The sequence below is a fragment of the Leptonotus elevatus genome, chromosome 21 (assembly GCF_054856555.1).
Source record: "Leptonotus elevatus isolate MCC_2025b chromosome 21, RoL_Lele_1.0, whole genome shotgun sequence".
In the NCBI taxonomy this organism is placed as follows: Eukaryota; Metazoa; Chordata; class Actinopteri; order Syngnathiformes; family Syngnathidae; genus Leptonotus; species Leptonotus elevatus.
The window spans coordinates 5,018,089-5,044,225 of NC_141259.1; the positions used below are offsets into that span (position 1 = coordinate 5,018,089).

The 26,137-nt window shown below is 37.7% G+C and overlaps 2 protein-coding genes across 4 annotated transcripts in view; one reads left to right on the forward strand and one right to left on the reverse strand.

Annotated features, from left to right (window-relative positions):
• sema5a (sema domain, seven thrombospondin repeats (type 1 and type 1-like), transmembrane domain (TM) and short cytoplasmic domain, (semaphorin) 5A) overlaps positions 1 to 26,137 on the reverse strand; it is a 146,504-nt gene that overhangs the window by 68,862 nt on the left and 51,505 nt on the right. For all 3 annotated transcript variants that reach the window (XR_015092160.1, XR_015092159.1, XM_086066381.1), the window contains exons 3-5: positions 19,443 to 19,542; positions 17,315 to 17,360; positions 6,267 to 6,329 (exon numbers count right to left, since the gene is read on the reverse strand). Coding sequence is in view for 1 of the 3 variants with exons in the window: in XM_086066381.1 (XP_085922507.1) it covers positions 6,267 to 6,329; positions 17,315 to 17,360; positions 19,443 to 19,542 (209 nt within the window). In the remaining 2 variants the exon portion in view is untranslated. The remainder of the gene's footprint in view (positions 1 to 6,266; positions 6,330 to 17,314; positions 17,361 to 19,442; positions 19,543 to 26,137) is intronic.
• LOC147155637 (uncharacterized) lies at positions 2,245 to 3,420 on the forward strand. Its single transcript, XM_086066624.1, has one exon. The coding sequence runs from the start codon at positions 2,362 to 2,364 to the stop codon at positions 3,418 to 3,420; it is 1,059 nt and encodes a 352-aa protein (XP_085922750.1). The 5' UTR covers positions 2,245 to 2,361.

Below are 26,137 nucleotides of genomic sequence, written 5' to 3' on the forward strand. Positions count from 1 at the left end.
TAAATACAATACATAACTATAAGGGTGACCAGATGTTTAGTTACTGGAACAGTCCTGTTTTTGACCCTTGTGTCCTAAATCCCGATGGGAGTTCACCAGCCCTGTTGTTTTGTCACACATTTACACAGGTCCTATCTCGGTGTCCCGTTTTCCAGTCAGCAAACCAATTGGTTGGTCAAAGGGTCTGCAACCTGCGGTTCTAGAGCTACATGTGGCTCTTTCATTCATCTGTTGTGGCTGTGTGACTTTGGAAAATGAATAACAAGTATTTAATTTTTAAGGACTTTGTTCATTTTTCAAATGTAACTCAAAATGTGAAGATTATGGTGCTCTTGTAACATTAAAATAAAATAAAATACATGTCACAAAATACACGCGCCAATGTGTGAAACTGCTGTTGGACCCCTGGTTGGCAAAACCATGGATCATTCCAAGAAAAGAAAATAATTTGAATAAAACAATGTGCCTACATGAACTATATCCCAAACAAACATGATTCAGAGATGGCAATTTGCAATCGTGTGAAAATGAAGCTGACGTACACTGTACAGCCCTAATGTGTTAATGCTGAACGTTACAAGTTTTTCTATATCGCTGGCATCAGGCCAAAACCTCTTAAGTCACAATTTGGTAAATTTCATATTTATCAAAACTCTATTCTGTTGGTTAGTCCACACATGTGGGTGTTAGTTTTAAAATGTATTGACCAATCTGAAGTGTTGGAAATGGCTCACTGTCTTTGATGATGTAATGTTACTATTCACTTTAACATTCACGTTTGCGTCATATTGGAACGAGAACTACTTCCTGCTTCCGTGTCTAAAAATCATGGGAAATGTAGTCAGACTGACCAGGAGCTGAGCATTACTGGCGTCACCTTTGTTTTCATTTAAAGACATGTTGTTGTTTTCCGTTTTATAAATGAGGTTTTGCACAAAAAAGTGCTTGCATTTAACAGTATCGTGGTTGGCAGTTGACTCCAGGTGCGTTCAATGACCACGCACAAAGTAACAGCAATGACAAAAATGGGAGCACATTGCAGGGAGTACATAGAAACATTTTAGAATTGATTTGATGCGCCAAAATCAGAACAGCCGCATGACAACTCAAGTTGCAAGGGATACAAATTTTTGAGGTAGCTAACAGCAAAAAAGGTCGACTTACGGTGCATTGGCATGTTTAGCGCTGTTAAAACTGTCAACCAAGATAGCAGTTAGCAATAGCTAAAGTAACAACACAACCACCGGTCACCAGAATGAATAGCGATCAAATTTGTTAAAAATAGTTACTGGTGAGAATTTATTGTGTATTGGATTTTCAGTAAAATTGTAGTGTTTTTAAATTTTGAAAATCTTGTTATTAGCAGAATATTTCATGGATCAAAAGAAAATTTGAAAAGCATCTCATGTTTAGGGAAGAATAATTGTACATAATTAGGGATGTTTGATATCACCAATACCGATACTACTACTGCATAAATTTCCCCCATAAAATGACAAATCATTTTAAGACATGTATATTCAAATATAGCATATTTCCTTTTTCTTTTTTTTATAATTTAAATTAATGACAATTCTCTATTCCTCTAATTTCTAGTTCCTGATTTTAAAACGGCCACAAGAGGGCGTCATGAGTACGATATCTTAAAATAAGGCTGGTATCGGTACCAATATCGATACTTGATATCGGTATTCGCCCATCCTTCATAATAATATATAATATATGATAGAATAATGAAGATGGGTCAGCGTTTTATTCTCACCAAAGGCAGTCCATTTTATGGGATATTTGGTTCCGCTGAGTTGGCATCATGTAGTTTGATTAACCAAACCCATAGAAAGCTGTTGTCCAGTCAGTTATTATTGCCCAGTTTGGTAAAAATAGTGGGAAAGGTGGTTTTCTAAGGAAAAAGTGTTCCAATCTGTGCATGTGTAGCTCTCGATGCATTATTGCGCTGCTGAAATCAGTGCACGTCAAATCACAAAAATAGAACATAGAAGATGATATGTAGTCTTTAGACGTCGCCTGCAAGACCAACAGATCTTGTGGAAGTGATGTCATATTATGGCCCCTCAGTGACAAAGCCAACTGTGAAGTCATAGTTATGTTGAGAGTGTCCACAATTTGTGATGTCATTACTCACCTCTATGCTAAAGTAGGCCATTTTTACATGGTGGTCTTTGTGTTTACATCATATTTGGAAGAATAGATGGGACAAGAATGCAGTTTCTAGTTCTATTTCGTCCCGTATCGACCGCCAGGTGGCGATGCTGAACAGCGCGGAAAGTGCCTCTGCGCGTGCTGTAAACAAAATTGGAATTATTATTATTTTTGCTTGCCAAGGACAATAATAACGGAATCATGAGCGTCGCTGCGTCGACTTTAGCAAGGCAGGGTCGGTACTGCATGAAGGACCCGACCGCTCAGGTTGATGGAAGTCTGTTTGGGGTGGAGTCCAACCACAGGGTTCCTCTGATACGAATGCATCCAAAAAAGACAATTGTAATCTGCAACCAAGGCTTCATATACAATGTCAGAGTCCCGCGCGATGATCTCCATGTACAAACAATCAGTCTTACACGCGCCGACCATGACCGGATCCTTGCAAAAGCCAGAGGCCCGACTATCATTGACCAGGAGTTGGCGGTCTTAAGAAAAGCGGCGATGAAAAAAAAAGAGGACATAAAGGCTGCGGAAGAAAGAAAGCGTCAGATCATTGAGAAGGACCTTTTTGCTATCAAGCACGAGGCAGAGAATGAGATACAGTTCAGAAGGTTGGCCTATGACGGCTATCAGCAGGCGAGGGAAACAGACGTGATCGAACAGGACAATCAAATCAAAAAGATTGACAAGTGGATTTTGAATAGTAAACTCCAAACTGAGCGTGACAAGCAACTTGTGTGGAAGAAGCGCTGTGAGTCGATCGAGCTTACCAAAGAGAAGGCCGAGTTTGACCGGGTGCTAAAGTGCACGCAGGAGGCCATGCGCAGAGATGAGGAGAAGGAGAAGAAGCGGATGAGGGACGCTTTTGCACATTTGGAGAGCATCAAGCAGCAGGTGAGGGAACGTGAGGTGGTGGCCCTCACCAAGCGCAACGAGAGGCTCTATGAGCTCAGCAACATGAAGGACAAGAGTCAGGAGAAGAGTCGCTGGCTGGAAGAATGTAAAGAGGAAAGACTAAAAGAACTCAAGGCTTGCGGGATCCCGGAAAAATACTGCAAGTATGTAAAAAGAAAGACCAAAGCAAACGAAAATATCCCCAATTTATATGAATACCGGGTCCACAATACTTTTGATGAATTACCCCAATGGACAATGCCCTCAACACTAAAGCATCCGGGGCAGGAAGAGCAACTAAATCCTTTCGCACCATTACCACCAATCTCCATAAAGGATGCACCTGAAGGAGATGCAGAATGAAAGCCACTTGCCCCAATATCTTTTACAGACTCGTCATTTTGCTTTTGCTTTGTCACCCATCCACCATTTTTTTCTCCGTAACCAAAGATAAGCGACACATACCATTGAATGAAGCAGAAAAAAAGTCAGTTAAGAAAGTGATGTCAACATCAGGTGATTTTGCAATCTGAATTGTATTTGATGGAATGAGGTATGCTGTTGACAGCAGTGTGAAACTGTATTGAGCCAGCCAAAGAGGTGGCATAACTTATTAGGTGACCTTATTACTACCTCTACATGCGCATGAGGTTGTGTTTTTGTCTGTGTTAGTGTGCATCTGTGTTTAAAACCAGCATAATTTTAATCTTTTTTATAATTAAAACAAATGCAATGATATTTGTTTTTTGTTTTTTTGAAAACACAAATCAAAAACAGACCTGACTGAGTGCCAGTGTTCAGCGACAAATGCGCACAAACAAAACTATGCATTACCCCAACCAAGAATATTTTGTTTTTGGCGATGTGGTATAGGCTGTTCATTGAGTTGTTTCTAATACAGAAAAAAAAAAAATCTTTCCTTTTTAATGATAGAAAATGTAATAAAATTTGTCAAAATGTTTGCGAAAGAGTGAATTCATATACTGACTCGGAAGCTGTATTGTTTCATTGAGGCATACGTTTTAAATTTAAGGTGGAAAATCCCATTTAAATGTTGAGATACCGTATTTGACACACTTTTTTCATAGGTTGGCTGTTCCTATACTCCGGAGCGACTTATACACACAGACAGCCACAAGAGGGCACTCTAGACATATACTATACTATACTTTATATACTTAATGCGACATACTCCAGTGCGACTTATGTTTTTTTCGACCTAATTATGCATTTTTGGCCTATTGCGACTTAATACTCCGGAGTGACTTAGAGTACGGAAGATATGGTAATTCTGTCAAATCTCATCCTCCAATAGTAACAACAAATTTTGCTCCCTCTGGTCCCGAAGAAATTCTGAGACTGAAACATTTCCTCCTTTGACGTAGTGATGAATGACATGAATGACATGAATATAATATAATCAACCTTGAATACAAGTGCTGGATATAATTTGCACAGCCATGGATAAAAAACATGTTTTAGTAAGCGTGTAGATTTACAAAAAGCATTTGACACCTTAGATCATGATATATTGCATAAACTATTTAAATATGGTATAAAAGGTGTTGCACATCAATAGGTTGCCAGTTATTTAAAAAATAGAAAACAATATGTTGAATTCAATAGTAGGCAATCAAAACACAGTTATGTAACTTGTAGGGTGCCTCAGGGATCAATTCTCAGGCCAGTACTTTTTCTTCTTTATGTGAATGATATTACAACCATTTAGAAATTGTTAAAATGTATTTTGTTTGCAGATGACACCACTTTATTTTATGCCGGGAAAAATATATATAATGTATTACAAGTAATAGAGAAATAGTTTAAGAATATTATGAAATGGTTCAACGCCAACAGATTGTCTATAAATATTAGTAAAACCAGATTTAGGATTTGCAGTTGTAGAAATATGGATGTCGAAGCAACACCGACTGTGCAAGGCATAGAAATAGAAAGGACTAATGAAATTAAGTTTCTAGCTATCATTATTGATGAACATTTTGGCATGGAAAGCGCATATAGAATATGTTCATTGAGTGTTCCATACCTGACCTATTGCATTGAAGTGTGGGGGTGTGCAGCCAAAACCTACACTGAATCCATATTTTACAGAAACGTGCTATTCGTGTTGTTTGCGGTTGTGGATACAGAGACCACGCTAATCCATTATTTATTACAACTAAAAACTTTCAAATTTAATGAATTGATGGAATTTAACCGCCTTAAAATATTGTATAAAGCCCATCATGAAATTTTACCAGTTAATACACAAACCAAATTTATAAAAAGGGAAAGTGAGTACAAATTAAAAGGAACATACATTTTTTCCAAACCTAAACATAGAACAAAACAAAAAGAACGATGTATTTCAACTCAAGGTGTCAGTCTGTGGAATAATTTGGATTATAAAACAAAATCTTCTGTCTATTTGTATTTTTAAAAATGTATGAAAGCAGTTATTGCAAAAATATATATAGCACAAGGACACACATTTGAATAATTTTGAATAATTTTGTGTAATTGTTATACTGATAGCGTCTTGACCGCTCGCTGTCATTCATTTTGTGTGTTTTCTTTTTTTTGTGTTGATCAGGGGCAGACGAAACAAATTTTACTTCATTTTTTTTTTACTTTGAATATCAATATTGCTTTATATCGTCTTTTTTCTTTTACAAATGAATGAAATAAATTGAATTGAATTGAATAAAAAAAAAAAGACTGCTACACAGTACATTTTACTCTAAACAGAGTCTATTTGGTTTCACTCTAAACATAGTCAAATTTACACATGGAAAAGAGTTTTTAAAAAAAGTCACTCAAGGGTTGAGGAACAAACCCACAACTTCAGGTTGGGAGACAATCTACTCCTTTTGGATACAAGCAAACAGTATGAGTGGCATAGCTCAGGTGGTAGAGTGGCAGTCTCCCAAGCTAAAGGTCGTGAGTTAATTCCTCAATCCTTGTGTAACTTTTTTTTTTTAAATAAACTAGTAACATTTAGTAAAAAAATTATCCTTACTTAGAATTGGAGTGAAAAATCTTTAATAAGCAAATTCTCTCATACACAATAAAAATGCAAAACACAACACTGCTTATGACCAGGACAATTTTCCTGACCAGCTGACATAAAACAGAAGTAATCATTTATATTTCCTAAACCGATGTGACACTTCAAATGCTTGGACTTACTCCATCCATGCACAACATACCTCAGACTTTCCTCGGCTGAAGCAGGCTCCCTTGGTGAACTCATCACAGTGCCACTCAGCCTCCTGCAGAGAGAAAGAAAAGTATCAGTACAGTTACCAAGCATCAAAGGGTAAAATGTTGTCAGCGTGAAGCTTGAGGGAAAAAAACACTTGGAGAACACAATGGCTAACCCACATAACCGACACACCAGCTACATTTGTCCATCGACTGGGCAGAAAAGAAGGCAACAACACATCATCACCGTTGGGGGTGGGGGGTGGGGGGGTGGGGTGACAAACATGAGTTTGATACGCTGCCCGCATCACTGATCTCTGCATGCAGATTGGTAGGCGAGACGAATTAAAGCAGAGGAGAACAGTGAATGAAATTGTCATTACGCTCTCACAGCTCCATGTGTGAGCACACACATGCTGAGGCAGTTCACAAGTTTCTAAGCCACGTTAAATACAGACACAAAATCCAATTAAAGTGCATGCCAAGCACAGTCCTCAAGAAGCCAGAGTGCACACAGTAGAATGCCAATTTGATTTATGTGTGAGGCGGGGCTTTGAATTTAAGCATAACAAACAAGGAGTAGGATGTCAACGTGATTTACATGTGAGGCCGAGAACGGCAGAAAGAGCTGGTGAGGGCGTACGGAGATAAAACTTAAACGTGCTCCAATTTTTGCTGCTTGATTTCCAAGTGAACTCTTTGGGAGCTGTCGTTGATAAAAGTTATTTTTTCATGAAATAAGTGTTAGCCTCAGGATGACATCGCCGCAAAGATCGCCTGTGATAGATGAAAGTAGTCCGTAGAAAACTTGTCCGGCATTGAGAATGCCACAGGAGTTGAAAAACGTGTTTTTTAAGGTCTTTGCTTACCGTCATTTCGATGTGCTCAATGAATGCACATAATACTACATACATATTGTCAGCATTAAGAAAGGAGCTTAATTGGGAAGAGAAAGGTGAAAGTCTGGTCCCATCTACAGACATCATTGCATATTAATGCGAGCTGGCTTTTCCCTTCTCACTGTGACCTAGTCAATTCAAATTCCAGTCGTAAACTGGATATTCTGTCTGTGGCCATGCAGTGCCCACAGACGTGAACTGCACACAGCCGAGTCCCTGTGGAATTGGATTTTTGGGCTTTGAAAGCTAGGAGGTCACTTTTATCATTAGGCTGTGATTTATCATCAAAAGTCCATTTTTATGAATCCCTCTTGCTGTCATGATGTATTTAAGATGGGATCTTGTTCAGGTGGATCTGCCAGCCAGCTTCCTCCTATCTGATGGCCCTACCATCTAGATGTCATTAGGACATTACAAGCCCCTTAACCTGTTATTGTATTATATGTGTCTGTCTTAATAAATAATTCTAAAAGACAGTTTCCAGCAACTGACAAACATAGAAAAATACCAAAAGAGATGACAAAATCAGTGTATGCTAACAATGAAATGGATCGGATTCTAGCCACCTGTTTTTATTTGAATACTCAAGAATTGCGAAAATAAACCTGAATGGAAATTCTAGAAATAAAAAAAAAGGGCCAAAATTTGCCCCAAAAATTTTATGCTCCGAGGGGGTGGATCTTTCATCATATAGATGAAAGGAAAATGCGAATTTTGGCTATGAAAACAGGTTTTGCGAATACACGATAACAGAACCGCATACCACGTCACATGTTTTGACTGGCTATTACTTCACACGTACAAATTGTCGACATAAAAAAATGGTGACGGATGATAAAGTAAAGCATTTTTGGGCGAACCAAGAAATTGAAATATTTTGGAATTTATAAAAGAAGTGAACATGAATATTTTGTTGACAGTGAGCTGAGTGTCTTGTGGCAGAGAGACACTCATATGGGGGCAGCATGGCTCAGTGGTAGAGTGGTTATCTTGCAACCCAGAGGTTGTGTGTTTGATCCCATGCGAACCCATCAATTCCTATGTCAAAGTATCCTTTCACAAGATACTGAACCATCAGTTGCTCCTGATGCTGTGTCATCAGTAGGTGAAAGAGTACAGTAATTTTTGGACTACAAGGCGCACCTGACTATAAGCCGTGCCAGCAAAATTTGGGAAATACTACACATATAAGCCGCAACCGACTGTAAGCTGCAGGTGTTTTTAATGTTACCGCACCGGGTTCCCGCTACTTTATTTTCCATAATGAGGGTGCAAATTGTCTCTTGTTCTCTCTCTCCTACTGTATTTGGGCTCACTTGGTTTGGTTTGCTCTGCCTGACGCTCTTGCGCTTCCTTCATAGTGCGCCCCATTGTGATTTAATGGATAAGCCGCACCTTTGTATTAGCCGCAGGGATGAATGCAAGTGAAAAAAGTAGCGTCTTGTAATCCAGAAATTACTGTAGTCAAAATGTAAAGCGCTTGTAAGGTGACATAAATATGAATATGACATCATAAACAGTCTCCCCCCTCTGAATGTTCGCAAAATAATATTAAATGGAAACGGTCGCATGTTCATTTTGCGCATTTTCACCTAATTCACTTAGAAAGTTCGAAACATTTGGATGTAAACCCCATTAAAGGATTTAGAAACAGGACTTTTATAGGATGACACTTGAGATTATTTTATGAGCAACAAATATCTACAGTTTTAAATGTGAAAAGATGACGTTTTTAGTCAGAGTTGGGAAAGTTACTTACAAAATGTTGCATGCAGTGTTACTAGCTACTGAGAAAAATGTAATTTATTACAATGCTACCGTTTCTCAATTAATCTTTCATTAATCATTCAAAAAATCAACTGTCAACAGTTTCACTTTCAGTAAAATTTCCTTCTATGTAACTTATGACCCAACAAATTGAGCCAAAAATATCATATAGTATTCATTTGATGCTTAACCAAGTGACAAGTGAGCGGTTATGCTACTAAATTGATTGGCAGGGAGGCCCTCCAATGTTTGCATGAACAGTGCCTGCAAATTAAACAGATGACACGGAAACTGAGTTAATTTAGTCATATCAGTCATGTAGTTAGTTAGACATCTAAATGGAACATTCAGAAGAGAAGTAGCAACCTGCAGCGAATACAGTAGGTAGAGGTGTGACCTCAAGGCAGACCGTTCAAATAAAAATATATTGTTTGTCACTCAAGCGCTACGACACAGCTTGAGCAGTTCTCCGACATGATTCATCATCGTGCGAGAGCATCTTGTCAGTCCTTCTACTGAGTTGTGATTGCTAACAAGCCGTGAGTGATGTATGGAATCCGGTAGAGACGTTGGGCACAGGGAGATGAATAGAAACCAAGGACAGGACATAAACAACAATAAATAGGCAGCCTACTTTGGAAGTCTGTCAGAATGAGGGCAAGAATGTGGACTGAGCAAAATAGTTAGTGATCGCGTGCGGAGTTGAATTGCAAAACGGTATTATCATGAGCAGAGGAAGCTCATGGAGAACTCTCTGCTGCCAGCTGTCTGACTGCATGTCTTATCATTAAAAGACGCAGCACTGTGAGTGAAAGCCGGACAGCTTGGACTGAATAACTAAAATTACAGGAGCTTTCTTCAAGCTCTGGCATCAAATTTACCCTCCAAACTGATCCGTTTATGCATAAAATTGGTTGACTGACATCGGAACTGCCAATCAAATCTATGCTTCAGGATTTTGGAGTGTGGGCTTTGTTGGCAATAGTTAGCTCAGATTAGCTTTTGGAAGGTCAAAAGTCAATGACATCAGACCTGTGACAGTGCTTAGCTCACAATTGCTATTCTACCCCAAACCCCCTACCCAATAAATATCATATGGGTTTGTAGAGGTTTTCACACCAAAATCATAAAGGTATTCATACAACTTGCTTTGTGCATTGGGGCCACGTTCGCAAACTGTTATGACATTAGAAGCTTGAAATGGTTCAAAAGATTCGAGCATGAGGACTACACATTACTAATAGATTCATTTTTTTGTTATTGAAATAAGCTCAGTCTGTGACTCATTAATTGATTTTTTTTTTTGCAGCTGCCAATTACACTCTTTCAGTTATAGCTTTCAGGGCTATCATTAAAGTAGGTGTGAACGCTGTTATTAGAATTTGCAATAAGGCAGAGGAATGGGAGTGGGTGTCATGTAATTGGAAGATTGCAGGTCTGCTGGAAAGATGGATGCAATTTTGAACATTGACCTGCTGATGTAGTGTTTCAAAAAGTGTTTCAAAATTACTATGTTCGTGTGATATAGAGACACCTTTTAGTAGGATGCAGTACAGCTTTTTCTCACAGCAAAGTACAACCACAATTGTAACTATTGTAAAATGCATCTCTACTAGCATGTTTCACGCTACACATCTTAGCTAACTTTTTCCTGGCAAAGAATCAGTGCCACCTGTGTGTAGGGCTTATATAACCAGTGTCTAACACTCAAGACTCACTGCTTAACTCCCTTTGTTTTGAAAGTCATTATCTCTTTTCCAGATGTTGGCGCGTATGTCACCACTTAATATCTGAATACGCGAGACTGCAACGCCTGCCTGAAGGCTCACTTCAGACAGTTGTCCAGCTTCGACATTTTCCAGTTTGGAAGATACAGATGGATAAAAGCAACCTCTACTGTTTAAAGATTTGCCAAATTTGCTGGGAAGACTGTGTGAAGGGGATAAGTGTTAATCCAAACGTAACATCCAACCGTTTTCTACAGTGCTTGTCCTCATTAGCGTGACAAATGAGCCGCAGTTTATCCCAGCTAACTTTGGGTGAAAGACTCAAATGTGAGGAAGATGTGACGACCATTAGGCTGCCCTAACTACACTGTAAAAAAACAACAACATTTGTACAGATTGTGTATTTTATTTCATCAGATTGTGCTGGTGTAGCTAATGTTTGACTGATGAGTGTAGCTCAGGGGGTCAGCAACCTGCGGATCTGGAGCTCCATGTGGCTCTTTAATCCCTCTCCTTTGGCTCCCTGTGGAGCTCTAAAAAAATAGCAGAAATTAATATTTTTGTTTTACATATTATTTGTATTTTAGATCAAATATTCTACGAATAGTTAAAGATTTTTAAAAAATGTCAGAGTCCAAATTTTTAAGAAGAGACGAAAGGCAAATGAATTTTCTTTTAAACCTAAAAATGCCCAAAAAGTGACCATAAAATGTCCAAAAAAGAGGAAAAGCAGAAAATTACCATAAAATGTCCATGAAATCGCCCCATTAAAATATTAATATTTAATTTTATAATATTTAAATATGATTTAAATGAAAACAAAATGTTCAAAAATTTACCATAAAATGTCCAAAAATAAAATAAATCCCGAAAATTACCTTGTCCACAAAATTGCCAAAATGTCCCCCAAAAAATGACAGCAAAAAAGGCAGAAAATTATCATTATATGTCCATACAAAATTTCAGAAATTTGACAGAGGCAGAAAAGTCTAAAAATTTATATAAAAATGAAGTATGAACAATTACAACAAAAACAACATAAAAGTAAAAGAAAATGAATGTCTAAGTATTGGATGCTGCTCTCATATTTTAAGTTGTGGTGCAGCTCTTATTCGGTCCCTCAGTACATTAGACTAACACAAATTTCATCACAATCTTCAAATGTTTTGCGGTTTAAGACGTTGAAGGCGGTTCATTATTTCGGCCTAGAATGGCTCTTTTGACAGGAAAGGTTGTTGACCCCTGGTGTAGGGTTAGTTAAGTGACTTTAGTTAATGCAGACAATGGAAGGAGGGACAATATGGAACTTTTGTGGGAGGTGGGATATGCGTATGAGGTGTCCACTTGTGTTTTTAAGGCAAATTGGTTCCAATCTAATGATGTGTTCTTTCACATGATCAATTTTACAGTTACATGTATTGTGCCTGCAAGTGTTTAAAGTAGGGCAAGGAGAAAAGTACAAGCTGTTTGCTCTTGACAGTGCTTCACTGATAAGCGAGGACGAGGTTGGAGGATGGCAGGAAGAGAAAAGCCACTACAGGCTGTAGGAATAAAAACACATAAAGTAGCAGATGTCATCTCCAACCATCAAAGAAAAAGGGAGGTCTAACTCACAGACCAAGGTCTAACTTGTTTTATAATTTTATCTACACTCCATTTGAATAGACACTGATGTCATGGGTGGCATGTTTAGAATTCTGTGTGTGTCCTAATCTCGCCTTTTTTCTTTCTATTTTCTGACCACCAAGTGTAGCTGACACTTATTGGCAAGATCATGGTTGCTGGTTTCAGTCGATCTCTGAGTCTGATGCTGATATGTGCAACAAGGCAGTGAAGTGTATCCCTTAATTTGGAAGTCAACTCGTACATTTTCTTGACAATAATATATTGTATGTGCCCCCGTGAGTCTAAACACAGCATTCTGATTATTATTGTATTTTTGAGATATGAGTTAAGCAGAAAAATTAGTTCAATTTGAGTTAAGCAGTAAAATCAACCCGTTTTTATCCATCTCAAGAGGTGGCCATTTTGTCATTTACTGTCAACTGAAAATGACCTCATAGTTGCACAAGGCTCAAGTAAAGACCAATCTCGGCTTAGCTTGTGAACATCACATGAACAAACTCCAAAAACAGATGAGCCGTGATTGGTCAGTACCTGAGCCCTGAGAAACTGTGATGTCATTTTCAGTCAACAGTAAGGCGCAAAATGGCCGCCCCCTGAGATGGATAAATATGGGTGGATTTTGGTGTTTAACTCATACTCCACAAATGAAAATTGTAATCACAATACCGTGTTTAGACTAGTGAGGGCCCATACAACATAGCCTACATTGAAGAAAAATTTTACATTTTTGGGATGTCTGCATTCAGTTTCATCCCCAAAAACATAAACAAAAAAATAAAATAAAAAATGACAAAAATGGACATACATGTTTTTCACATAGTTAGTTTTAATTAGTTTTAGCTCTGTAAATGTTTATTAGTTTTAGTTTTTAAAAATGCTTAGTTTTAGTATTAGTTTTCTTTTTTTTTATGTTGTGTATTACTTGTGTGCAATATTTAATAAATACCATGGTAAAATGAAAAAAGCAACGCCCTTCTTACCTAGCGTTGCATTTCGGCTGAATTAAATGGCAAGGTGAGCCGTTGGAGAAAAAAGTCAAACACACAAAATTGGCACTGGGAGCGATGTCATCTGAAGGTGCTTCTCTATTGGCTGCTGCTAGATGACATCACTTCTGTGCGAGACACTGTCAAACATCCTTATTCCGGTTAATGTTGAAATAAATATACTTAAATCACATTTAAAATCAACCCGAAGGCTCGTGTATTAAATAAATTACCAAAGATGAACACTAAGGACATTTTCGCTATAATTATAGTTAGTTTTGTAAATGTAAAATTTTGTTCCATTTAGTTTTCGTTTTTTTTAACCTTTGTTTTTCATTAACGGAAATGTTTTTGGAATTTTAATTTTAGTGAGTTTTAGTCAGCGACGATATGATACATTTTGTCATAGTGTGACAAAAGGTTTCATAGCTGTATTAAATATTTAATAAGTTTATAATTCATGCTCATGCCCACTACTTTTAAAGTGCTTAACACACAAAGTTGAAATGGATTTGAGCAAATAATGTTCTCCTTCAGCAGCAACCAGAAATTAAATAAGAATCGATGGACACTTCATCTGGTACACTTGCGCATAACAAAGACATCAAATAAAAGAACTGAATCCAAAATTCCAATACTCATTTTGGTCTACCTCGGTAGATAATAAAAGTGTTTGCAATCCTTTCTCACAGCACCAAACAAAAATGACAATTACTGGATGTGTATTGAATGTAGTGGCAAACGAGCATTAGTGCAAAACAATCATTTAAAATGTAAGAGAAACAATGTTGCAAAAGGGAAAATAGTCAGTCTCGCACATTCACTACAAATTGATATTACATGCGAATCTATAGCCAGTGAGGCAATCAAATCCCAATGTATTCCTGTTTTGAAGGCAGAATAGACACCACAAAAGGAAAGAAAATACTTATCAAGGTGTAAATGGTAAAAGAGCATCTGTGCTCTTTAAAATTCAGCACCTGCACTCACTCAGCCTTCTGCCTGACATGGAAAATCGTCTCCAGTCAAATGCAAAGCAGGGACGCGCACCTGGGTCATTTATAAGTTTCAAGATCCTTTTTATCCACTTGGAAAAACCACTGGGTGTGACCGGAATAGACAAAAGTTTGACAAAACTCAAACTTTTGTTTGACCAGGCGAACGTCTTGTGGTCACCAAATGAGATATTGATTGTTAGGATTGCTGGAAATCTCCCCATTGAATCCCGGATTAAAGAAGGATGGATGATTACAGAGCGTGGATCTTCACAAAGCATGTGCAAGCATCCAAAAGAGACTGCATGAGCTTTTCTTCTGCCTCACACCACCCTCAGCTCCCCCGTCTCTCCACCAGACTTGGCCTTGCCTCCTATGTCATTTCATCATTTTTCTCATTTTGCTTTCCAGGCAGCTTTGTGTTTACATGGCTGCCACTCTTCTCTCTTTGTTCTATTCAGCCATTCTCAATCCCCTGTTGCCTTTTTTTTCACCTCTTCCTCAATCTCTCCACTGGTTCTCCCGGAGTGTAAATGGCAAACATCAGCGGCTGTCGACCCATCAAAGAAATCTTGCCATGTATCAATGTTTGTGTGTGAATACTGCAGACCCTCAAAGGTTTAGCTATCCAGGGGGGCAGGAGTGCATGCAAGGCTCAATTAAGCATGAAAAAAAGAAGACATTGTAACATAGCTTCCGAATACTGGAAACAATGTATTTTGCAAGGTGCCCTTGAGCAAGGCACCAATCCTTTGACAGCTTCGGGGCTTGACACTGTTTCACAGCCCCCTCATGCTTACATTATGCGTCTAGAGATGGATGCTTTGTGGGGGTGTTAAATTGGATCCCATGCATTAAAATGAAATGGATGTCGTTTTCGGACTCAATTAGTCAGAAATCATTAAAATATCATTGGCACGCAACAACAAAGGATGCCAGCAAATCAGGGGGACAAGTAACTACTTTTGAGGGATGAAGGCGGGGGAGTATTATACACAGGTGTGTGATTTTACGGTAATTACTATGCCGATAAAGTGGATCAATAAAATAACAATTGATGTTTTGAAACTTATAATAGCCTATTTATTGCACTTTTTTGAGTGTCTATAGATTTCAAGAATGTCTGATGGCATGGCATGCATATTCCTACTTGGACTGTATTTTGCCAACTTAGTGCTTTGAATGATTCCGACTTGGTCACCAGCAGCATATGAAGCACTTAAAGTAATGCACCACATTTTATGGCACTAACGTTAATTTCAATTAGATTATATGTAAATTAAGTAATCATTAGTAACGCTGTTTGTATATAATGTTGTTGCTTCTGCCCTGTCCAGGAGGAATATACAACAATTACATCATAAATCGTTTCAGTCACCCAAGAAATCAATATTATTGCGCTCCACATTTTTCCACTTTTGTTAAAAGCACAATCTTGGCAGAGGTCTTCATTCCATTGAGTGTTTTTCTAGTTTATGAATGTTTGGTTTTATATTTTACAAGATGCCGGAGCCAAAGTCTAAGCTGTACGTCTGCAGTTAACAGACTTTCATTCTGTTTAGAGCAGGGGTGTGCAACCTGCAGCTCTGGAGCACTCTTTAGTCCCTTGTCTCTAAAACACAATCAGTAGAATTTTATTTGATTTTTTTACATATTTATTTTGATTTTTTGGGGATAAAATATTATTTAAATGAATGAATGATTAAATAAAACATGAATAGTTACATATTCAAAAAATGGCAGAGTCCAAATGTTTAAGTTATCAGAAAAAAAGAGACGAAAAGTAGATGAAAACATTTTTTAAAAAATAACAAAAAATGTCCTAAAAAGTGACTATAACATGTCCAAAAAAAGGAAGGGAAGCAGAAAATTAACGTAAAATGTGCATGAAATTGCCAAAAATGTCAGAGAATTTAATTTAAAAAAAACAGGCAGAAAAGAAAATGTTCAAAAACAAAAGAAGCCTGAAAATGACCATAAAATGTCCACAAAATTGACAAAAATGTCATAAAATTTATAGCAAAAAAGACACAAAAAATGTCAGAAAAATATCCACAAAAGGAAGGAGAGAGAAAATGACCACATGTCCATAAAATTGCCAAAAATTTCAGAAAGTTGACAGAAAGTCAGAAAAGTCTAGAAATGGCTGAACAATGAAGTATGAACAATTATTAAAACAAAAAAGTAGAAGAATGTGAGAGTCCACATTTTTAAGCTGTCAGAAAAAGAGACGAAAGGTAAATGAAATACTTTAAAAAACAAAAAAATTAAAATGCCCTTGACCATAAAATGACGAAAAAGGCAGAGAAAAGTGTCAGAAAATGCCCACAGTAAGGAAGAAGAGAGGCCGAAAATGACCATAATATGTGAATAAAATTGCCAAAGGCAAAAAAGTCTAGAAATGTATGAAAAATGAAGTACGAACAATTACTAATTAAAAAAAAAAAAAAGTAGAAGAAAATGAATCTCTATGTACAGGATGTTGCTCTCATATTTTTGTCTTGTGGTGCAGCTCTTTTTAGGGCCCTCAGTACATTAGACTAACACTAACACAATATTTCCATCATCACAATCTTTAATTGTTTTGCGGCTCCAGACACATTTTTGGTTATTTATTTAGCCTAAAATGGCTCTTTTAACAGGAAAGGTTGCTGACCCCTGTTTTAGGACAAGTGCAAAAGAGTGTACCGGTGATCAGAACAGTAGCACAAAAAAGTTGCACACCTCGTTAATACCCAAGCGAAGCACATCCGCAGAATGTAAGTCATATTAGGTTCAAATCGGGAGTATTACCAGTGACAAGATATTAGAGCAACTCTTTCCCTCCCTTGTGAGCGCTTACAAGCAAACCAGCTGTCACTCTGCGGCTGTGAAGACATTGTGGTGTGTGAAAAGCAAGACCGTTTTTTACCGTGACGGCTTTAAGTTGTGAGGGCTTGCAGCTAACTTCATCCTGCATGCAAAGTGTTCATTGGGAAGCAAAAAGTAGAAACCAGGCTCCTCCAAAGAGAACAATGAAGAAAGTAAGATGGTGGAGGAATGTTTGCACTCACCTGAATCAGTGTTAGGTCCTCAAGATTGAGCCTGAAGAGGTAATTTCTGAAACGAAAAGAGGATAAAATGAGGTATGGTATACCAGAAAAACACACAAATAGAGGAATATTCCACGGGGATTTCTAGTCCCAGAGGTAAACAGGAAGTTCAGAAGCAACTGAAACTGTTTCAAGGATGTCAACACATTTCAAACTGCAGCTTTACTTGGAAATTCAAATAAGCCTTTGCTTTGGTAGCTTTCAGTTGCTCAAACCACTGCAGGAACAGACAGAATCTTTAAACATGAATTAGGAAATGAATAAAATGAAGTTGAAAGCTAACAACATACTGATAATGTTTTTAAAGATACACAAATTCAAAAAAATATAGTCTAGTATGTCTATTGAAAGACAATGAACTCCATGACTATGATGTGAAATGGAATGATAAGAAGTGACCTGACAGAGGTGATTGTGTTGACATCTATCCCACGTCGCTCACCAAAGAAAAAAAAAAGAGAAGAAGTAGAGTTTCCAACCGCCATGTATTGTACTTCCAAGATAAGCTAGCAGTTAGCCTAGCTTCTGTTAATTAGGAAGTGACCTGAGGCTTGCGCTGTTCCCTCACACAAATACAGGTGGTTGTGTTAAGTGTTTGTGTAAAATGTCTCCAATGTCTCACACCAAAAAAGAAATTACAGGAAGAAGAGTTAGCAACTGCAACGTGCTTACAAGATAAGCTAACAGTTAGCCTAGCTTCTTTTTATTTCTTCTCTTACTGCTCTTTCTTTTTCTTTTATAACGTGCGTGGCGTGCTTGTTGGTCATCTCCATTAAACCACATACACAACGATACTGTATCCTGCATAAGTGCCGTAAGATTTGTTACAATGTTGAAAAATCGGTAAGCAGATATGAAAATGAAAAATACTGTCTGAGACTTTGCTCTTTCTCTTTCTCTCCCCCACCTTGCCTAAAGCCTTTCACTTTAGCAAGCCACAAAATGATTTCATTGACACTCGCCACTTTCAAGAGCGATTGAATCCCTATAACTGCTCTCGCAAGAAATTATCTTGTATTGACCAACTATGTATCAGGTTGGCTGCATTACCACAAGGAGACCCTTGAGAACCAATGTCATTTTCTCTTTGTGGCTTTTTAAATGATCTATATTTCACGCCTTCTGCCCTCTAAAGACCAATCATCATCCAGGAGGAATAGGTTTAGATTCAATTTTCTAGTATCAATAAATGAATTCCATGAAAACGTTAATATCTTACAGTTCGGACATTAAATTTTCTTCCTTATCAACAATAGGCTTTTTTTTTTCATTTGTCCACATGCCACACACATGCACAGGGTCTCGCACAAACATATTGTTATAAACAAATGCTCTTACAGTGATCTATTAATCTTCCTGAGGAGAGGCGATCAACCATGTCTCAGTGCAGCCTCTGATTTTTACTGTATTGATATTTGCATCGATCCCTCTTCTCCTCATTATCACCCTCATGTCGAAGCCAGCTTGTCACCCTCTACCCAACCACAACACCCTCATGGTTAGACACTCACCAGACATTGAAGTTGGCAGTGAGTAAGGAATGAACTAAATTACTTTTGGGAGGGTCAAATTGCCTCAATGGGATCTAAAATGAAAGATGGCCAAATGGGAATTTTACAAAGTTAATTTAAGTAAAGTTAATTTTAAGATAAATAGGTCATTATATTTTGAAAACAAGCTGTAATTGTACAATAAAATTAGAATCCCTTGCGACTACTACTATACAGTATTATGGCTAAGGAGATGTTATTAATATTTAATCATATTTCTTGATTATTAGAGTGTACAGTGCAGCATACTGTATATCCTGTTAGATTAAGACTGTTATGTGGATTATTTTACAAAAATTCTGCCTTAAATCTCAAAACATTACAACTTTTGTCTTTTATTTTGAGTAGCCCTAATACACGTGTGTGGACTATACTTTGAAGATCAAGCAAACAACATTTTTCTTGGCCTTTTGAAGACATCTGGACAAGCTGGTGTCATGCAGCGCACCAGTGACGAGCAATAAAATACGAAACAATGACAAGGAAAAGTGAAACAGAGCAGAAACGACATTAAAGGTAAAAAACAAAGTATGAGTTACCTGGCACCAACAATCAGTTCGTTCTGGCTGGGATCAAAGGTCAGCTGGGAGTAATCCACCGTGCCCTCTGCTTTGAACCGGAAAATCCACGGCTCCATCCCTGCCAGTAGCAACATAGAAGCAACGTGATTTAGCCAATCAGAGTCGAGATAGCATGACACAGCTGGACGGATTTATTAGCTGTGTTTAAAGTGTTGTTGTAACTTTTCTCTAGACGTACACAAAGGAATGAGTCCAAGGGTCTTTGTCACCCTTGATACACAGTTTAATGTTCCTTTATGTTCACAGATGGTGCTTTGCAATTTTAAGCGTTTACAACAGCAGAGACACATTCATTTTGCATTACAACGGACAAGGAGGTTTCAGAGATGCCAGACGCACACAGACAACTAATACAGAATATTCAAGTGCACAGCAATCAGGAACGGACTGAAACAGCATCCAAGTTATTGTATAATTAATAATATAATTATTGTTATGTTTTATTTTAGACCAGTATAAAAAATATATATATATATTTTTAACTCATTCACTGCCATTGACGGCTATAGACGGCTATAGACGGCAAAATTTCATTTAAACTATTTCTATTAGTTAAAATTGTTTTTCCACTTTTGCTAACAAGAGTATGAAAACCTAAAAAAACAAATATTGTAAATTTAGAACAGATATAAAATTTGTGATTAATCGTTAGTTAACTAGTGAAGTCATGTGATTAATTACAATTTAAAAAATGTAATCGCCTGACAAGGCTAATTAAAAAAATATATATATTAAAAATAAGGGCCGTTCAATCGTAATTAATCGCATGATAATTTTATATCTCTTATAAACATACAATTAAAAAAATCTAGGTTTTCATAAAAAATGAAATGAAAAAAATGTTTAACTAATAGAAATAGTTCACATGAATCTTTGACGTCTATAGTCGTCAATGGCAGTGAATGAGGTAACGTATAATTACATCAGTGTAAACCAGCTAAACATTTAAAATAAATAAAAATAAATCAACAAAGATAATAATACCCAGTTTTGATTGACAACACCAAGAGAAGGTAATATAAAAAATATTTGTTATTGAGTTGAAGAGTATTGTTCAGTAAATACAAAATAAAACAACATCAAATAAAACTCGCTACCATTCCAAAATACGACTTTGTTGGTTTAGTGTAAACATTTATTTTGCACATGTTCCACAAATGGTAAACACACAGACGCTATCACCACAGACAATGATATATAAGCCGTATGTCATGGCACCCGAGCCATTAACCTTTCACCAATTCAATCACAGGTCCAGGGAGGTTGCTCGCCACGAGGACAGTCTGTCTGCGGCCTGGTTATTTGATAGGATTAACTGAGATCACTCAATCATTCATTCATCTCACGTTCGATCCACATATCGTACATCATAACTCATCATGCCACACACAGCTGCATGCTCTTTTAAGATTTGGATTCAAGTCTTTTGCATATATTTGATCATTACGAAAACAAAAAAAAGAAACGTTCTGATAAAGAACCAAAGGCAAGCTTCATTACAGTGATGCATCTCGAAAGCATAGGCTCGCTTGTGGTTTAATGACCCACACACACGCCCCCAAACTGCATAATTTGTAGCACAGCTCAGCAAGTTATTGTATTATCATCATCATCACTGTAGTCTCTACACTCTGAAACTAATTTGCATTTAATTTAGCTATTTTTGAACTTGGGGGAAACAAAATCTGTTGGTCCATTTTTTTTTGATTAGTTTTAAGGCAAGTCATGAAGATGCATTAAAAATGGGGAAGGAAATCTTAAAGTTAGGTATAAACGTATGTAATATGGTTTAAAATGTGAAATCTGTCATGTCTGGGAAGATCTGGTTTTGGTTGAGGGTCCTGAGTGGGTTCCAGCCCTTCCGGGTTTACCAATCCGGGCCCTCAGCCACTTATGCCTGGCCCCAGGTGTGGCTAGTTACCCAATTAGTGTGAGGGTATTTAATTCCCGGGTGGTGATCAGTCGGCGTGGGATCATTGCCGCTTGTCACGGTCACCCCCGGAGTTCTGTCTGTCATTTTGATTTTGTATCTTTTCAGTTTGTTGTTTAGTTAGCATTAACCAGTACCTTGGTTAGTGTTTTCTGTAAAATAAAGCACGCCAGTTTCGTACTCCTGCTGTGGTTCTCCTGCCTCCCTGCATTTTGGGTCCTCCACTTCACACGCCGACAGACACCACGCCGCTCCGTGACCACTCCGTGACAATCGGTGTCAAAAATAAGTATGTTTAAATGCATGTGTGTGTTAACAGGAATTACTAACAAGATGTGAGCATATTTCTGTTTGCCAAAATGGAACACTTCATCACAAATAATCACTGATAAGAATTGAGTGGTCAATGATGACCAGTGTTTTTGGTCTGATGGAATCCCGAATATGAAATGATATTTCCAGTGAATTGAGAGCAAGGATGATTTAGGAACTTTTTGAGACACTGCTATAGAACATGTCAGTATTTTAACTCATTCACTCCCAGCCATTTTCACTAAAGCAACCCTCTTCGCTCCCGACTGTTTTACTGGATTTTGACTCATTTTGCAAGGCCCATTCTATTGCTATAAAAACATACCAAAACCAAAAAAAAGATGAGTCTCTCCTTTCATCAGGAAAAAAATATATATATATTTGTATCTGTTTCCGTTTTGCAGCAATTAACATTAAAATATAGCTAAGTTTCATCATTATTCACAAATCTGTTGAAAACACTGGTGAAAAAAGAGCCTTTTTGCAACATGGCCCTGGTTGATTTCTTATACTCTGCTGCCACCTGCTGGCCGTTTTTTGTAATAACTACTATTGCTTTAAGAGACCTCTTCAGGTCAAAGGCTGCATCAAAGTCTTCTGTATGCTCTAGCATAAAAAAAACATTTAAAAACATTTATAAATACGTTTTTGGGCCCAAGGCACTTATTAAAATAGAACGATTTTTTTATATATAGGTTTTTGGGAGCAAACGAGTTAAGGATAAAACATGTTCAATTAACCTGAGTTGTTAAGTGACAAGATGGATAAATAATTGGAAACCCAAGTTGCTCATGTAGTTTCTTTCTTAAAAAAGAGGCAACCGGCTCAACATACTCAATCACCTTATATTGTCTACATTGTTTTTATGATAAAAGTCCATTGTGTACCTTTTGTTACAATCTGTAAGAATGACCCACGGGGCTAGTTAACACTGAAATTCTATCTTTTCTACAGTACCAACTGTAAAAGTTCAGTGCCAAGGGTGCCATTTAGAGGATACCATCTACTCTAAGTCACAAGCCCATCAAACGAAAAAAGAAAAGAAAAAAAAAGGCATAATAATATGTTTTTTTGTAAGTGTAGTCTTCAACAACAATTATCCTCTTAGGTGGGAGTAAGTACATCTAAAGTTGCTTTTGATGTATGTGCCAGAAATCCAGCAAGCTTAGATTCCCAGCAATCTAAATCCATACAGAGTCAACTTTGAAAGGGCCTGTTTTTATTTTTTATTTTTTATTTACGAAGGAACTTTCCATCAAGGTCGGAAGAGACTAAATATACTGGAAAACGCGTTGTCTGCTACTTCGGGCGCACCTGTCAACATTTGGAATGAAAGCATGCGTTCCCTTGACAGCACCAAAAGCAAGCACAAACACAAGTGTGTTCCGCTGACAAATACCGGAGTACTGAGCCATTCCAAACAAAGAGCGACGGGGACGGCAGCTTTCAAATAACACCTGCACGCCGCAGCTCATGTACAGGGACCAAACTCCAGCTCTGCGAAACCAAATAAATCCACAATTGCCTGTTGTCTTTCCACAAAACTGGATCTTGGCTTCGGTTGTCGCGATACATTTTCATTAGCATCACTACAAGCAAGACCACAGTCAATTTCACCCTAAACATTTTAATTTGTCTGAACGTCTGCCATTTGCTTTTGTCTGGAGGGAGACATGTTTTTAGAAGCGCCAATCTTAAACCTCACTGTGCTATCAAGAAAATCCTTGGCATACAAATGTTTCTGTGACACCACCTGAGGGACGACAGGCTTGGCGAACCCAACATTGCCTCATAAATCTTCTCCACTTGCCGCGGGAGTGTGTGTGTATGTGTGTGTGTGTGTGTGTGTGTGTGTGTGTGTGTGTGTGTGTGTGTGTGTGTGTGTGTGTGTGTGTGTGCGTGCATGTTTGTCCGTGTGTGTGAAAGAATGAGAGAAGACGTGGTATTTGCTGAAGTATGCAAAGGGGCAAAAGGTCCCAATTGAACAGCACTCAGGATTTATAGCCTTTAGTGATGAGGCCAAGGACCGTAAACATTAATAAACGGTGTCGATGGGCCGTTCCACTGACGGGAGTTCACCCGATCACAGTTTGGTTTTACAACAGGCATGCAAATGTGTGGTATTGTGATATTTATGTGCCTCGTGCAGGGTGGAAATAGCTTTTTGTAAGGCCACCCTGGGGAGACTTTTACGATCTTGCACAGAGCCAAACAAATCAACCTTATCGTTAACTCAGTAGCAAAGGAAACAAGAGGACAACCCTCCAGCTAATGAATATTAAAACTAGAGCTGTCAAAATTAATCGATGAATCGACAAGTAATCGATTATCAAATTAATAGACAGCTATCTTAACTCATTTACTCCCAGCCATTTTCACTGAAGAAATCCCCCTCGCTCCCGGCTGTTCTATTCTGAATTTGTAAGACCCACAGAATAATGTGTTCTATTGCCATAAAAACATGGAAACTACCAAAAGAAAGATTAGAATCTCTTCTTTCATCAGGAAAAAACATAGATTTTATAATTTTAAGTTTCGTCATTATTCTGCTGGCCATTTTTGTAACTACCATTGCTTTAAGATTTCTCTTCAGTTCAGAGGCTGCATAAAAGCTTTCTGTATGCTATAGCACAAAAAAATAATAATAATAAATAAATAAACTTATTAAAAACAATTTGGTACCATGGCAATATTTAAAATAGAATGTATTTATACGTTTTTGGGAGCAAATGAGCTAATAATCGAGTAATTGTTTGGAGCTATTTTTTTTATTTCAAATTGTCCAATTAAGATTAATCCGATTAGTCGAAAATCGATTAATCGATTGAATAATCAATAGCTAGAGATAGACCAATATGGGTTTTTTTAAGGGCCGATACCGATGCAGATTACTAGAGTAGCCAAGAAGGCTGATAACCAATATTTGGAGCCGATATTTATTTTCAGTAAAAAGGGGGGGAAAAAAACCATTTTTAAAAAATGTTTTTAAATATAAATGCCAATCTAGACTTTGTAATGTCTTAAAGCATGTTTATCGAACAGTTTTTCTGACTTTTTTTTAAATAGAAATTAGACAATCTTTTTAAATTTCTAACAAAATGTTCAGGGAGCTCCCAAAGTAATCAGTACGTCTTTAAAAGTTAAATGGAAACTTACAAGTAAATCCATAGCTTTTTATAGTAAATATTTTTCCCAAAATTTAAAAATACCTGACATTTTAAACTTTCACATTACTTTGTTTTAATGTCGAACAAAAATAAAAGATTCAGAAAGTTTCCAGGGTCAGCAACATCTCTTAAAGCTAACTGAAAATGTAGATAAATAGTACCCTGAGATTAAAAAGGTTTTAGAATTACCATTTTTTAGCCGTCAGATTTTTTTTTAAAAAGAGGCCGTTACCGATATTCGTCAAAATGCCCAATATCAGCATCGATAATTGGCCCGAATAGATTTTAAAAATATTCTGTAGTGACAGCACTAATTAAAACCATCGTTTATAGATTCCCTTAGCCTGTTACATGGGTTCGTCATATCAGTAATACAATAAATGCATGGATGTAGGATATATGCAGATGAGATGAAAGCACAATCGCTCACACACAGGCAGAAACAGACACACCATCAGTGGGGTGAGAATTCCAAAATCGGGCAGGGCTCACTGCCAACATGAAACCAAAGTACATGCACATACACGCAAATCCCTTCCTCCCTCTTGCATGGCTTCCCATCTTATCCCCTTAACCTCTGTCTCCCTCCTCCTCAAAATAGAACACCCCATCGCTCACATCCCATTTGTTATTCCCCGACTCTGACACGGAGCGGCTGACAAAAAGGCAGGAAGGATAAATATTTGCGCTCGGCATCAGAGGCTACACCGATCTGGCAGAGCTCAACATTACAGCCCGGTGCAGCCAGGATGACAACAATGGCAACATGTGGAAGCAATTTTCAAGCATGGATGTTTTTTTTTCCAGGAGTGGTTCAAATAGAGTGTGACAGCCGGCTCTCTCAGAAATGAAGAGTCAATTCACTCTAAATACAGCTCTGTGGTAATGGGCGGGAGAAGAATTGCAACTATTCAGTGAAGTCCACGGGAGGAAACAGTTCAGACATGAAGTTGGAAAAATAAACACCTGCTCAGTTGGACAAAATGGAAACGCTGAGGGCAGTTAAGACCTTGAGTATGACGAGGTTCCTTACTATTATTTCCAACAAGAAACAAGAAAAACAAGCCAATCTTACAAGCAAAAGTCCTGACACTCCAATTTCTGTGACTGTGCTTTGGCCCCGGGGCACTGAGTAAATCATGCAAAACAAACCAATGCGAAGCCACAGACAAATGTTTGATGAAATATTAAAATTCAAAGGGTATTAAGGTGATGGGGAAGGACGAGAGGACTGCAAGAGAACA